The sequence below is a fragment of the Priapulus caudatus genome, unplaced genomic scaffold (assembly GCF_000485595.1).
Source record: "Priapulus caudatus unplaced genomic scaffold, Priapulus_caudatus-5.0.1 Scaffold596, whole genome shotgun sequence".
Lineage (NCBI taxonomy): Eukaryota > Metazoa > Priapulida > Priapulimorpha > Priapulimorphida > Priapulidae > Priapulus > Priapulus caudatus.
In genome coordinates, this window is record NW_014577657.1 from 74612 (window position 1) to 88891 (window position 14280).

Consider the following 14280-nt stretch of genomic DNA (forward strand, 5'->3'; position numbering starts at 1 on the left):
AGAGAGAGAGAGAGAAGAGAGAGAGAGAGAGAGAGAGAGAGAGAGAGGGGGGGGGGCGACAGGGGGAGAGTTGTGTGGGAAATGTTGGTCTCAGGAAAAGTGGTCATCGGAAATTGGCCACGTGGAATTTGGTCCGAAGAAAATTGCTTACAAATAATGAACATCCGTTTACTATTGCAAAGACGTATGAGAAGGTGGAAATTTCACACTCTCTCTTCTCCTTCCTTCTTCCCAATTCATGTGCTCCTCTGCTCCTTCAAGCTCCATCCCTGTATTTAGTAGCAAACCGAGGTTCACTTTTTGTGACCACTTTTCCTGGGACCACTTTTTCTGTGACCAATTTTCCGAGACTAAGAGAGAGAGAGAGAGAGAGAGAGAGAGAGAGAGAGAGAGAGAGAGAGAGAGAGAGAGAGAGAGAGAGAGAGAGAGAGGGCGCACGCGTGTGTGCACACGCATTTACACGCGCACGCACGCACGCACGCACGCACGCACACACACACATACAAGCACGCGGAATGCTTTACAGTTGTTGTAGGACGTGCAGTAATAAATCAGTCGAGGTTATGATTAATGTTCTTGCAGCGGTGGCACTGCTGGCGCTGTCGCGTCTTGCCGTGAGTGATGGTTTGACACTCCATCTAACTGAGTGGACAACTGGACATGTGGTCGCGTAGTTTATACCCATCGAGCCGGTTTCTGTCCGCTTTCATTCCAGCGGTATCCAGTGAAATTATTATCTTGAAATCAATCCCCCGATCTTCCCTCTTGGTTAGAATACACCGGGATTCTTTATGTTACGTATATGAGTGAGGAAATCCTTCTCCTGAATAATGCAGCCTCCGTATTTTCCATGCGGCAATGTGTTATACATGCGATAATTCGAAATTGGGAGAACAGGCGAACAGTGAGACACAATGAGTACTTCGACTGATTCCAACAGCCGCTGTCACTGAACGTGTGAGAGATCATTCTCAATCAATACCGAGTGCAATGTGTGGAAACAATTATATTGGAGAAACCGGCCGCAAATTTGAAACACGCTTTAAAGAACATAAAAAGGACGTAGACTCCGTAGCTCCCAAATCTTTCACAATGGCCCAACGAAAACAGTCGGCTACCGAAATAACCAAATCCGCGATCGCGGCCCCACGTAGTGAACAGCCAATCACACCATCGATCGGGATAATTAGAAGATTATCGATCGCGAGCCAATCAAAATCAGGTGCTGGATTAAGGAAGCCATCTGCATCCGCAAGACCCCGAACAGCAACCGTGACGAGGGGGATACAGATTCAGTCACGTGTGGACCAAGCTGTTGACCACGACACCATCTGGTGGTCAAAACTGATAACTTCAGTAAGCTTTGAGAAAGCCTCCTGATAGGAGGCGAAACGTCAGCAGTACGTTTTGAATCAACACGGTTCAGTAAAAATTAACCAAGATAGATCCATTCTCAATCACTTACGCGGTCACTGTGGTAGATTCGTAAAACACTTGTTCAGAATGCGCCATGCATAAAGCGCCGTTTCGAAACGCAAAATGAACAACGTGCATGTATGTATGTGCGCGCGTGCGTGCGTGCGTGCGTATATGCAAGCGTGTTTGTGGTGTTCGATGGCGTAGAAAAATCAATTGCAGCAAATACGCTGCTAGCATAGCTCTTATAATACTATTATACCTCTCTGTGAACAACTTCAAGACTCACAGCCGTAGACCAAGCACGGTATCAAACAATGCAGGTATTTGTTGATTATTTCTCGGGCCTCAAAGCATCAGCGTGCGTGGGTGTTGCGTGGGTGTTCGCGCAGACATCAGATGGATGAATACTGGTTTACTAGTGAGCTGAATAATTTTTGGGGTCGTGTGTAGTAGGTGATCCAAAGTTAGCAGATTGTTAGATACGGCCTAGGCACGTGAAATAATGAATAAACGCCTTTATCCCGTCAATCACGGTGTTCCGGCCCAGCCACTACGGCTGATCGATCTTATCTATGATGTGTTATGGAGCAGGGTTAACTTGATTTATTCTTCATACTGAAGGGCGACGATGGCTAGCTAGCTTCGGTATGCAGTGTTTACAGGTCACTCGGACCTCGGCTTTTATTGCTTACATAAACCTGCGCATGGTACGACCGCGGTACTCGGCATTCAGGAACACTAGAAAGCCTGCAGGAGTCGTCTAATTGAAGTTAGGTGTAGTGAGTGCTCTTATAAATTAATTAGTGCGAAGGTAGAGCACACTATATTGCACGTAATGTCAGCCGAGGATCGCAGAGTAGCGCAGTTACGGAGTAATCAATGCGAGTCTAACAGGAAACACTTCTCTTTACTGCTAGGTATTAACGCTGCCACAGTTTTATCACCATCGCATATTGTAGCTGACGATTCTCTCTTAAAATCTGCGTGCGGTTTATGGTTTCACGAATGCCGTGTGATTATTTACCTGCATGCGTCATCACGTGTGCTCGCAGAACGTTAACTGTTTAACGTCCTACAATGGTGGGAAAATAGGATTGCTCATGCACAGCAGTAGACTGACGTCATAGGCGCATTAATATATATTACAAGGTTCATTAGTCCGTGGTACATTGATGTACATGGCAGTAAATCAGGAGTACGTGAATTTATTACAGGAGTAAATCTAGAGTAATTCGAGGGTTCTAAATTTCTCGGTGTTATATGAGGGTTTTATGTACGTAAAAATTTGCGTAATTGTGTCTAGTACCTGATGATTTATTTTGTGAAAAATTTAACCCGTTTGTGATTGTTTGGCGTGATGCTATGCACCGGTGGTATATAGAAAACGCCCACTAGTGAAAAACGTGAAACATGTAATTCACACTAGACCTTGAAGTCTCATTGCTCTGAAGTATAAAAGCATGTAGAGGTAAACATTGAAAAACGTGGTTTTATGGTGGAATTATTAAATAATATGTAGTGTTGATAAAAAAGCTGGTCATTGCGAAAAATATATAGACCAATTGTGAAAATAAAGTAAATATCTGCTTTGGAATTGTGAATTTTAATCTCCATTTGGAATGTGAATGGGTCTGACAATTGCACCCAAATCTGGCTTACACAGAACCCTGTGTGTATTCAAATCGAATAAAAACCTATCGTTTTTCAGAGAAGCTGCTGAACTCAAGCGGACGGGAGCTCAGGAGGGCGTTATTCTCTCTCAAGCAGCTCTTCCAGGTAAGAATCAATCGAAATGTGTTGCGCTCCTCGTGCAGACAGTCAGTGCTGTATTTCTCATTACCTGCAGCTAGAGGCAATGTCTCGGATTGTTGCCTGATAGGCTCATTATACCAGGCTGATTATACAGCAGTTGCTTGATCATCATCATAACAGACATGTACATCGAGACCTCGTGTCAGGAACAAGTTCGCACACTGAATTGATGTAGAGATTCGATAAGGTCTTGGGTCGATGCTGATTGACATTTTACACTTCTGCCGTTTTAAACTGGTTTTCCAGTCCCAATACACAAGTAAATACTCACAAAAAGTGAGAATCTCTAAATCCCCGTAAAACCAAAATGTATATGCATGTTTCATCAGCCTACGTTGGTCTTCTTTCAATCATCAGTTTGTCCTTGTAACGTTGCTCGTAATGGCTATGAGGCCCAAAATACCCGAGAAAAATATCCCAATCTCCGCAGCTCACCCCTAGCAGGTGCGCTGTGAAGAATTGACGTGATTTGATCGATCAATGCTCCGTCATTATGGAACCCTTGTTAATAGGTCCGGTCGGGCAATGATTGAGTAAGCCTAATGCAGCCATTAACGCACGCGGTCGAGTTTGTGACTGTCCATCTGTCATTCTTTCCCGTGATTTCGCTCACATCCTAACAATGGTCCACGGCTGATAAATGGATGCTTCGTCTTGCCAAGCTAAAGAGGACTGTCACGTTTTCACACTGAGCATATTTGTAAAAACAACTTTTTTGGCATGAAGTGCAAGTAGGCTTACTAACTACGTGTGTGTGTGTGTGTGTGTGTGTGTGTGTGTGTGTGTGTGTGTGTGTGTGTGTGTGGTGTGTGTGGTGTGTGTGTTGTGTGTGTGTTGTGTTGTGTGTGTTGACGCTGTTGTGTGTGTTGTGTGTGTGTGTGTGTGTGTGTGTGTGTGTGTGTGTGTGTGTGTGTGTGTGTGTGTGTTGTGTGTGTGTGTGTGTGTGTGTGTGGGTGTGTGTGTGCTGTGTGTGTGTGTGTGTGTGTGTGTGTGTGTGTGTGTGTGTGGTGTGTGTGTGTGTGTGTGTGCTGTGTGGTGGTGTGTGTGTGTGTGTGTGTGTGTGCTGTGTGATGTGTGTGTGTGTGTGTGTGTGTGTGTGTGTTGTTGTGGTGTGTGTGTGTGTTGTGTGTGCCTGTGTGTGTGTGTGTGTGTGGTGTGTGTGTGTGTGTGTGTGTGTGGGGGTGTGTGTGTGGTGTGTGTGTGTGGTGTGTGTGTGTGTGTGTGTGTGTGGTGGTTGTGTGTGTGTGGTGTGTGTCTGTGTGTTTGTCTGTGTCTGTGTGTGTGTGCGTGTGCGTGTGCGTGTGTGCGTGTCTGTGCATGTCTGTGCATGTCTGTGCGTGCGCGCGTGCGCGCGTGCGTGCGGGCATGTGGATGTACAAGGATGTCCTCAAACATTTACTGAATCAACGCACAGCAACCAGTTGCCAGGTCGTATTGGTCGAAGGCGCCTTTAATTTGTGTTTATTTCACTTGCAGGAGAGTTTAGTTGAGTTTAGAATGGTCGCAGTAAAATCTAAAACGTGATCATTTAAAACGTTAATTTTCAGGATGACAAGGACCTCGTGCATGAGTTTGTACAGAACGACGGGCTGGCCTGTCTTGTCAAGGTCGGATCAGAGTCCGACCAGAACTACCAGAACTACATCTTACGGGGTGAGTAGTGCTTCATCTGTCCACTGCGCGCTCGAGGCATGGCATCTTAGTTTACAATGCTCTGACAGAAGAAATCTCCATCTCGCGTCTGTCCACAGCACGCCGGCACCAGCAGGTTAATCAAGGCCATCTCTAAGCCAGCTCTATCTAATCATTATCGTAATAGAAATAGGTGTGTTTCTAAAAAACAATGCTTGGCATTGAAGTTCCGCAACGTCGGCAGTTTGACGTCAATGCGTGAAAAAACACGTATAAATTGGGTGAGGCTACATGTCGCAAGTCTCTTCCCTTCCTTCCGCCATTCCTCCTGTTTGCTCCACACGTGTCTGACATGGGTAATGAAGGAAATGCACTGCTTATGGCTTATGAAGCAAACAGAGATATGCCATGATGAATGTACGACAGTGCACACCCAGATACATATTAATCTATGGTAATATATTAATGTGATTTCCGCAGTCCAGAATAATTTGGTTAACTAAATTAAGTTGGGTGGCTGGTTGCACAGCGTTGGCGTTTGCCCTTTAGCTATGTGGGTTGGGACCGGTAACAGAGAGATACACTTCTTGGTGTCAGTAGTGCGTTTGAACCTGAATCCAGGCAAACACAGCTCATCTTAGCTTTAGCGCACGTGTGTGTGTGTGCGTCCATGTGTTTGTGTTGGGGTGTTAACGGTTACAGCAGGTCGACGTGAAGAAAAAATCTGTTTCTTTTCCAGCGGAAAAGTGACAGCCAAAATATAATTTTTTTTTGCATAGAAATCCTAAGTTTTCTTCGTGAAATAATTACTATTTAGCATGGTACATAGCAGTTATTTATAGGCGCAGGTTCGCGTGCTTTCTTGCACTATAGCCTATACCTCTACTACCGGTACTAGAGGTACCTCTGGCAAGACAGCGCGTAACATGCGGCACAACACTGGGTGCATTGCGGATAAAAAATGGTTTCCCAGCCTTTCCATCAGAAATGTGCTTACACATTTTCGGAAGCAGATCTGCTAGCTTGTACCAGGAAATGTGTAAATAAGTTAATTTCGCCCCTGGCTTGTATGTAGTGACACCATAAATCAGTTGCTAGCAAACATACTGTAATTTGATTGCTCAGCGGACTATAGTAAAACTTCTTCTGTGCGGTGCATGGTATTGAAGATTTGTACCAGCGCACAACAATATCTCTAAAGAGGTGCAGACATTGCCTGTCAGGCAACGCTAACTCCTAAACACACCTGACACTACCCCTCCCCCCCCCACACACACACTTCAGAACTAGAAGCAGAAGTAGCAATAGAAGTAGAAGCAGAGGCAGAAGCAAAGGTAGTAGTAGAGGGAGAAGGTAGTAGACTCGAAGGAACCCTCTCCAACTATCCTTTATGGATAGGTGTATGTTCTATAAAGGTAACCGTACTTTATGACAATGAAACTGTCGAAAGTATCCCCTACAGATAGACGCCCGCTTTGTAGGGATGTCGTCAACGCAGGTTTGACTGTACCTTGAGGGAATGGACTCTAACTAGTCTTCACTGTGATCTATTCTCAATAGCAATTACTGTAGATCATGCCGCCGCGTGAAGTATGCCACTTCATCACTTCCACCTTCATCACCAGTGCCACTGCCACCTTCATCAGCAATGCAAATGACTGTGGTTGCCCTCTGGCTCGTTTTAATGACGAATTAATCGTTTTAATGTTTCTAGTGGCTGTGTCTGGTAGTTTTCTAGTGTCTGTGCTTGGCGTCTGTTTTTGGTGTATGTGTCTGGTGTCTGTGTCTAGTGTCTATGCCTGCGTCTGGTGTCTGTCTAGTGTTTGTGTTCAGTGTCTCTGGCTGGTGTCTGTTGTTGGTGGCTGTGTCTGTGCCTGGCGTCTGTGTTTAGTGTCTGTCCCTGGTGTCTGTGGCTAGTGTCTGTCCCTGGTGTGTGTGTGCCTAGTGTCTGTCTCTGGTGGCTGTGCGAGCGTTATACGTCAGGGCTGACTGCTATAGCCAAGAGCAGCTCTGATTGCCATTCAATTTCGGGGGTTGTTACTTGCCTGAGCTCCCCGCCCCTCCTCTCTCTCCTCTTTCCCCTCACATTGCTCTGCTACGGAACCTGGTCCCTCCTCCTTCCTCTGCCTTCGTCCGTCTGCTCATAACACACCCCACTCCACCTGCGTCTTTGTCTTCGCTATCAGCATCGACCCTCGGTGAATGAGTGAGTGAGTGGGTGATTGAGAATATTAGCGCTGAAATCTGCTGCACGCTCACGTAACGTGCTGCGAGCATCCGGCTAAAGAGTTAGGGGCGAGCTGGAGCCGCAAATGCGGCGAGTAACTGGTTTGATCTGGCACGAGGCGGGGTGTGCGCGTGTGGGTGCCATCGCTGGACGCGTTACCCAGTAGCTACATTTATGCCTGGAGTTAACCCAGCCAGACTAATCAACTGTGCGCGCGTAACTGCAGTAGCGTACGTGCTGCTGTCTGTCGTTATCACACAGATGCGTGTTCGTGGTGCGCTCGTGTTTTTAAAAGAATTTTATACCCGTTTTAAGGCAAACCCTCTCCCTGGTTATCTGCCGAGTCGTATGTACTGCTCACAGTGATAAATGTGAAAGCAAGCTGGCACTTTTTCGCTGGAAACCCTTTGCAAAAGCATATTGTAATTTTGTATTGACTCAGTATATCTCGCTGTTGATATGTCTGCCCTCCAGGGGCGTGTACAGGGGGGGGGGTCCGGACCCCCCTGCTCGCGCAGAAAACGCATCTAAGGGGGTCTAATTTAAAAAAATTCTGGGGGAGGGCCCCCCTTCACGTGTTCGCAAGTTTGGGTTAACGGTTAGACTCCCCCTGGTACAAATCCTGTACACGCCCCTGCCCTCTCCCCTCATAACGTGAAAATGCACCCGAAAGTGTGGCTGTAAATATCTGTCATGCGTCGTCGCGCTAATTGTTCTACCCGAAAAACCAAGTTTCCAGGGAAAGTGTGTTTTGGCTGTCCCTGCGAACATTTAGTGCCAAAATAGCGCTAGTTACTGATATCCGAAAGTAAGAGTGAATTCTCTGCTTTTTCTTGAGTGAGTTAGTTAGACAGCCCTAGGCGTCGTTGCGAATCAATCGTTGGCGACTGCCAGAGTAAATTACGCACGCACGAATACATTACGCACGCACGAGTACATTACGCACGCACGAGATCAAATTAGAAGCGGCATCGCGTAAAGGAATTATTTTGTCTGGCGCGTATATCTCCCGTGGTAATGAAGCAAACAGGTAAAACTGCTCTCTCCCTATCCTCCGATTAGCAATGTCTATAGCTACCGTCTGTCTGTCTGTCTGTCTGTTTGTCGAATCTCTCTCTCTCTCTCACGCTTTCTGTCTCTTTGCCTCTCGGACTCTCTTTTCTCCCCCTTTTTCTCCCTCCCTCTCGCTCTTTCGCCCTTCTTTCTCTGTCTCTCTTTATTGCAGAACGTGGGGGCTGTAGTGATACACCTGCACCGTCTGCCCGCGCCTACACACGGGATCGAACTCCTGTCACACGGAACATTTTCTTCGCACCTTTAGCGCATAGATTAATGCATGCTTCTGGTCCCACCTAATGCGGCGGGGCTAGCTACCTACACCCAATACAACAACCGTTGATAACAACACAACACAACTTAACCCAACCCAACAACAGCTGATAACGGTATAAACAGTTATGCTATATATACGCGCATTACACGCAATAGGCGCTAATTTCTTCTAGGCCGTCGTTACACATGTACAATAGCTGGCTTTGCGAGACGGACACTCCGCGTAGATTGCGGGGCGAAGTTCCGCTTGCTAATACCTGTGGGTGCTCACGCCCCTGATGTCCCGGCCAGCTCCTTCATCAGCCACGCACACACCTAGATCACAGCGCCCCTCCCAGTCACCCCGGCAACTGGTTCTTGTTCGGACACTGGCACGGATCCGCGGGGGGATGCTAGTGAGGGTGCGTGCGTGCGTGTGTGTGTGTGTGTGTCTATAGTAATGAGTACCGCCTGATAGCTTCGATTCGGGTGGTAATTGCAGGGATTTGAGGCGAGTCTGTCACTCTTAGTGATTAACTGCGTGGATATCTGTAATAGCGTTGTAGTTTGTGCACAGTCGGGCGGTGAAGGGGGAAGTTAGAGGTGACAAGGGTCATACGATGCGAGGAGCGAGTTGGTGCGCTGGTTGACACACTGTGGCGTCACCCCATAGTGACAACCCTAGTGTCACGCACAGCGGTTAAATGTGTCACACATATATGAGATCATGATGAGATCTTAGTTCCGGAGGCGTGGAAGGGATGGGTATTTAAATTGAAGGCATTTATATCGTAACTCTATAGACACTTATAAATAGAGCGTAAAACAATGTCTGGAAAAAATGTAGTGGTGTGTTTTTGTTGGTTTAATTAAAACACACTGTTCAGAAAAGCTCGGATAGAGGCTGCAGTCAACCATGTTGTATGTCAGTGACACTACATTCTCAACGCATTCTCTTCGCTAAGTGGCTGAATCACATAGTTTAGTCATTTCCCACTGCTCCCGCACAGTGTGCGCACTGTCTCTGAATCGCGGGTCGCTGGTTTGGAAACGATTCGAGGCGTGTCGTTTCAGATTCCATCTTTTAAAATAATGAAAAGCTCAGCACAATTCAAACCCATCGGGTGAGTGACCACGAACCTAAAAAGTGAATGGACGTCTTAAATCACAGCATTGTGTTATCCGCACAAGCCTGAACCATCTACCCCAGGCGACCTTCATTGTTGAAGCTGTTCGTTAAAAAACGAAACCGTTCCCAGCCTTTCTTTGTGTAGATCCCAACCATGGATACCTCTTATCGCGTATCGAATGGGCAGAACCTTGTTTGTCAGTCACAGTGTGGCGTTTACCTTATGTATATAGCTATAGTCGCAATTACTTTTTCATAAACCAGTTACTAGTCTATCAAGCTAGTCAGTATTGCCAGGCTAGGCTCATCTATCAAGTTAGGATAAATTTAGTCGCATTATACCTATAGATATAGGGATAAATAGGTGTGCATAATTCCAGCACGCATCGTCACGTTTGTTATGGAGAAAAGGTCAAATAACATGCAATTCCATCTAGGAAAACTTTCAATCCAGTTACAATTATTGATTATATTTTGTGTTTATAGTAACACGTTGCTTTGTATCTAGTCTTACTACTCATTGGATCCTAATTATTGCAGGTGTTTACTTTTGCAACATCGACGCGTTACCACAAATGTTAATTAAATTCGACAATTCCGTTAATTTAAGTGGCGACGTGTTGTTACACACGATCAGCTATAGGCACTCAGAATCAAACAGCACATGAGGAGTACGCTGCCTGCATGTCTTACCGCGGCTGCACGCGTACTTGTGTGTTAATCCATTACCAGGCCGACCATTGCAACGAGAGAGATCAGCTATACGGGAAGCACATTAGTTAGAGTCAAGGCAGAATTACGCGAACCTTCGCGCCGTAAACGCGCTAGCGTGACGGCTACGTCTGCCTCTTGTCCCTAATCCGATACCTAATACCCTAATACGGTAAATGTGGACGTCAGCACGGATGGAGTAAGCCCGTGGAGATTGCTCGGACGCTTGGAGCGCGTGCGAAGGGAGTTGACAACTTGACCTGCCTCGGAGTGTATATAGTGTAACGGCAAAGAATTCTGTAGCGATTAGTATAAACGTCCCTGAGACTAGGCGCCTGTGCTGGTGATCAATGATTGCTATAGCTATATAGATAGGAGCTGACAGGATTTGGAGGTGGTAGAAGAAGCACATTCACGGTTGACGTGCGGAAGGAGGCGAGATTATTTTGTCAAGAACACAAAATTACTCAGCGCAAAGACAGGCGTGGTTCGAAAGTCAGTTTTACTTGAGGATAATCACACGTGGTCAACATGACACAAGCTTAGATATAAGAGATATTCATATGCAGTCAGCGTGACTTAGAGCAATTGCAATAGTTATTCATAGGAGGTCAAAATGCCATAGAGCTGGTACAAGAGATATTCATAAGAGACGAAAATGAGCTAGAGCCGCTACAGGGGATATTAAACAAAGGTCAATATGACACAGAACAGATACTACACATATTTATATGAGGTCACCATCGCACGAGAGCAGGTACAAGAGATATTCATAAAAGGTCAACAGGACACAGAGCACGTGGCGAAACTCTCCACGGATTTCGCCAGACGAGCATAGAATTTAAAAGGAGATTCGATGCTTCCCCGTGCATCTCGTAGAGGCATGACTATCCATGTGACAACACGTGTACACGTCACTACACGCTGTCTCTGCTTGCTCGTGGACCAAGTAACGCGTGTGCTGTGATCGTCCTGTAAGTTATGTCGTTTGCGCGACGAAACGACCCGTGTTCACCTGCGAGAGTCGCATAGCTAGAGCTTGCCGACCGCACGGCGTGCTTTACTGCTGAGCAGGTGCTCTGCTGTGTGTGTCGTCGCGCATACTTTGCCGCAGTATATCACCGCCAGAGAAAACGATGACAGCTCTTCCCTGCGAGGTACGTGCGCGTAACTGGTTCTCTCGCGGCACGACAGTGAAACTCGGGCGTCGTCTCACTATCACTTTCTGGCTGTTGTTTGTGACGGTGACGCTGTCGCTGGTGATGAAGGTGGAATGGAGGGTGATGAAGGTGGAACGAAGGGTGCCCGTAGTGCGCAGGTGTAGACCACTTGCGTTGCGTGTACATAGTCTGCACCCATAGAAGACATACTTGTCATGTTATCAGTTTGTCATGTTGTCATGTTATCATGTTATCATCCCATGCAGTCAGTATACAGAGCTGCCAGGTTCAGAACAGTGTATAATATTCGGGGTAGGGTACATTATAATTATTAGTTTATTACTGGTGTAGTGTTCATGGCAGGCTGCACTATTCCTAGTGTAGTGCATTCATGGCAGGCTGCACTATTCCTGGTGTAGTGTTCATGGCAGGGTGTAGTATTCCTGGTGTAGTGTTCATGGCAGGGTGTAGTATTCCTGGTGTAGTACTCATGACAGGGTGCAGTATCCCTCGTGCAGTATTCCTGGTGCAATATTCATGGCGGGCTACACTATTCCTGGTGTAGTATTCATGGCAGGCTGCAGTATTCCTGGCCAAATATGCCTGGCGCAGTATTCAGGGCAGGGTTAAGTTTTTTGCCGTTGGTTACTGCGTGTGATCTTTCAGATTTTTATCTTGTTACAGGTTCCTCATGCTTTACTCTTCGACCCTGATGATAAGATGTTCCGCCAGCGTTTTAGGGGGGGGGGGTATTTACCAAGCATTTTAAATGATAATAAATCGGCATTAGCGAGATGTAGGTATAAATGCCTGCACGATGATCGCAGTTATCCTATTTTAGTGATGAAAATAAATGAGCGGGACTAAATCTAGACGTTAGAACAATATCACGGGATTTTTATAGCTCAGATAATAATTTATATTAGTATAGTTTGCTTATCGCAATTATTTCAATCTAGATGTGTGTTAGCTTTACATACATTGTTCCTGAACTCAAATAATTACATTGCACTGGCAGTCATTGCTTCGAACTCACATTACGTTTCGCAGGATGTCACACGGTGCTTGCACTGTTTACACATGGGATCAAAACAGTGAACTGCGATTTTCTAGTCTGTTGGTGAAAAAAATCTGCCACCCATTGTGTGCGCTGCGAAGCAAACCATACTTTTTAAACTCGCAGATTGGCTACCTACTGAGAATGATTCATTCAGTTATGCATTCTTTATCCATTGGCGTATGTGTGTGCGTGTGCGTTCGTGCGTGCGTGCGTGTTTGCTTGCCTGTATGTCTGCGTGTGCGTCACTGCGGGTCGAGTGTGGAAGAGAGCGTAAATTGTATTGTATTTGTTGTTCTGTTTTCTGGTTTCTCATATATGTGCGTGTTTGGGGGATGCGTACGTGCGTTTTCCAGTGAAGATATTATTTATTATGGCATTTACTACTTCTTTATATTTATTACAAATTTATAACAAGGCGCACTGGCGCTGCGGTCATGTTATAGTTCTATAGAAAGCAACGTCGGAACGTTTGTTTGTATTTTTCCAGACAAACACTGAAAACTGCATCCAATGATATTAGTTTTCGGTGCTAGTTGTCCGTGCAGTAGACGATACGACATAACGAATTGCTGGTTAAAGTTTCCCAGGTTATACGCGTATGCGTCGCTCAGATATCTGTCTCGTATACAACATACAGTAATAACATCAGATTATGATATAATATCAGGAGTTAATAAAGACAAATGCCTTTATTGTCTTTATTAACTACTGATAATATATAGATAGATATACTATTATATAGATTGTCTATATTGTCACACTCGTGATAACATAGGCATATACTTGTACCGCATAGTAGCGCAGATGGGGTCGTTGTCGTATCAGGTACTACAGATATGTACCCGAGGAAGTTTTAGGTTGTATTAGTATTAGGTTTAGTATTATGTTTTTATTTTTATATGAGGTATGTTTAGGGTTAGGGTTAGGGTTATGTTTAGGTTTGGCCAGGGTTAGGGGTAGGGGTAGGGGTAGGGGTAGGGGTAGGGGTAGGGTTAGGGTTAGGGTACACTTCTGTAGTACAAGTCTGGTACACTTTGTGTATACATATATGTACCGACGGGTACATATCTGTAGTACCTGATACGACAACGACCCTTTCAGGCATAGTAGCATGTATATGTGTTTTATGACTCCCCCCCCCCCAATCGTACAGTATAGAGGCAGCTAGTTGTTGAGTGGAAGTACGTTCTACTGCGTGTATGTGTGATCAGGCGATGTTGATGTTATGTGCCGATGAGCTGAACCTGTCATGGTTTTTATTGGCTGCGGCCCGCCTGCTATTTATCATGCTGTCAAGTCGGCAGTGATCGTGTGCTGGTTGTTGGCGGTGCTAAATCTCCAGGTGGAAATGTTAATGACAAGCCTAGCTCAGCGTGTTAATACGGGTCATTTTGCTGGTATTTATGGGTGTATTAAAGTGTAATTAATTACGAGTATACGCCCATTTCTATATTGGTTAAATACTTTACCTATAGCTGTACCTATGTATTACTTCGTTCCGCCACAATACGATATGGAGCCGACAATAAATATCCCATAATACACATAGTTATGTAAATAGTGTCTATATAATAATAACAGGATATACAGGGTAACTTATGAACTAAACCACTAAAGTTAATAGGGTATATTATTTACTCCTATTATCTACTCCTGATAATATAATTGTGTGTATATCGATAATCGTGCAGCCAACCAGTTCTCTGACGGAGTGAAGGGCTACGTAGGTGACGCAGAGAGAGAGAGAGAGAGAGAGAGACGAGAGAGAGAGAGAGAGACGAGAGACAGAGACAGAGACAGAGAGAGAGAGAGAGAAGAG

At 45.5% G+C, this 14280-nt stretch overlaps 1 protein-coding gene across 1 annotated transcript in view; it reads left to right on the forward strand.

The window, feature by feature from the left end:
- Positions 1–14280, forward strand: part of LOC106811967 (FH1/FH2 domain-containing protein 3-like) — a 50913-nt gene that overhangs the window by 15261 nt on the left and 21372 nt on the right. Inside the window, 2 exon segments of the mRNA XM_014815710.1 lie at positions 3128–3195; positions 4779–4884. Of these exon segments, the coding sequence (XP_014671196.1) occupies positions 3128–3195; positions 4779–4884 (174 nt within the window).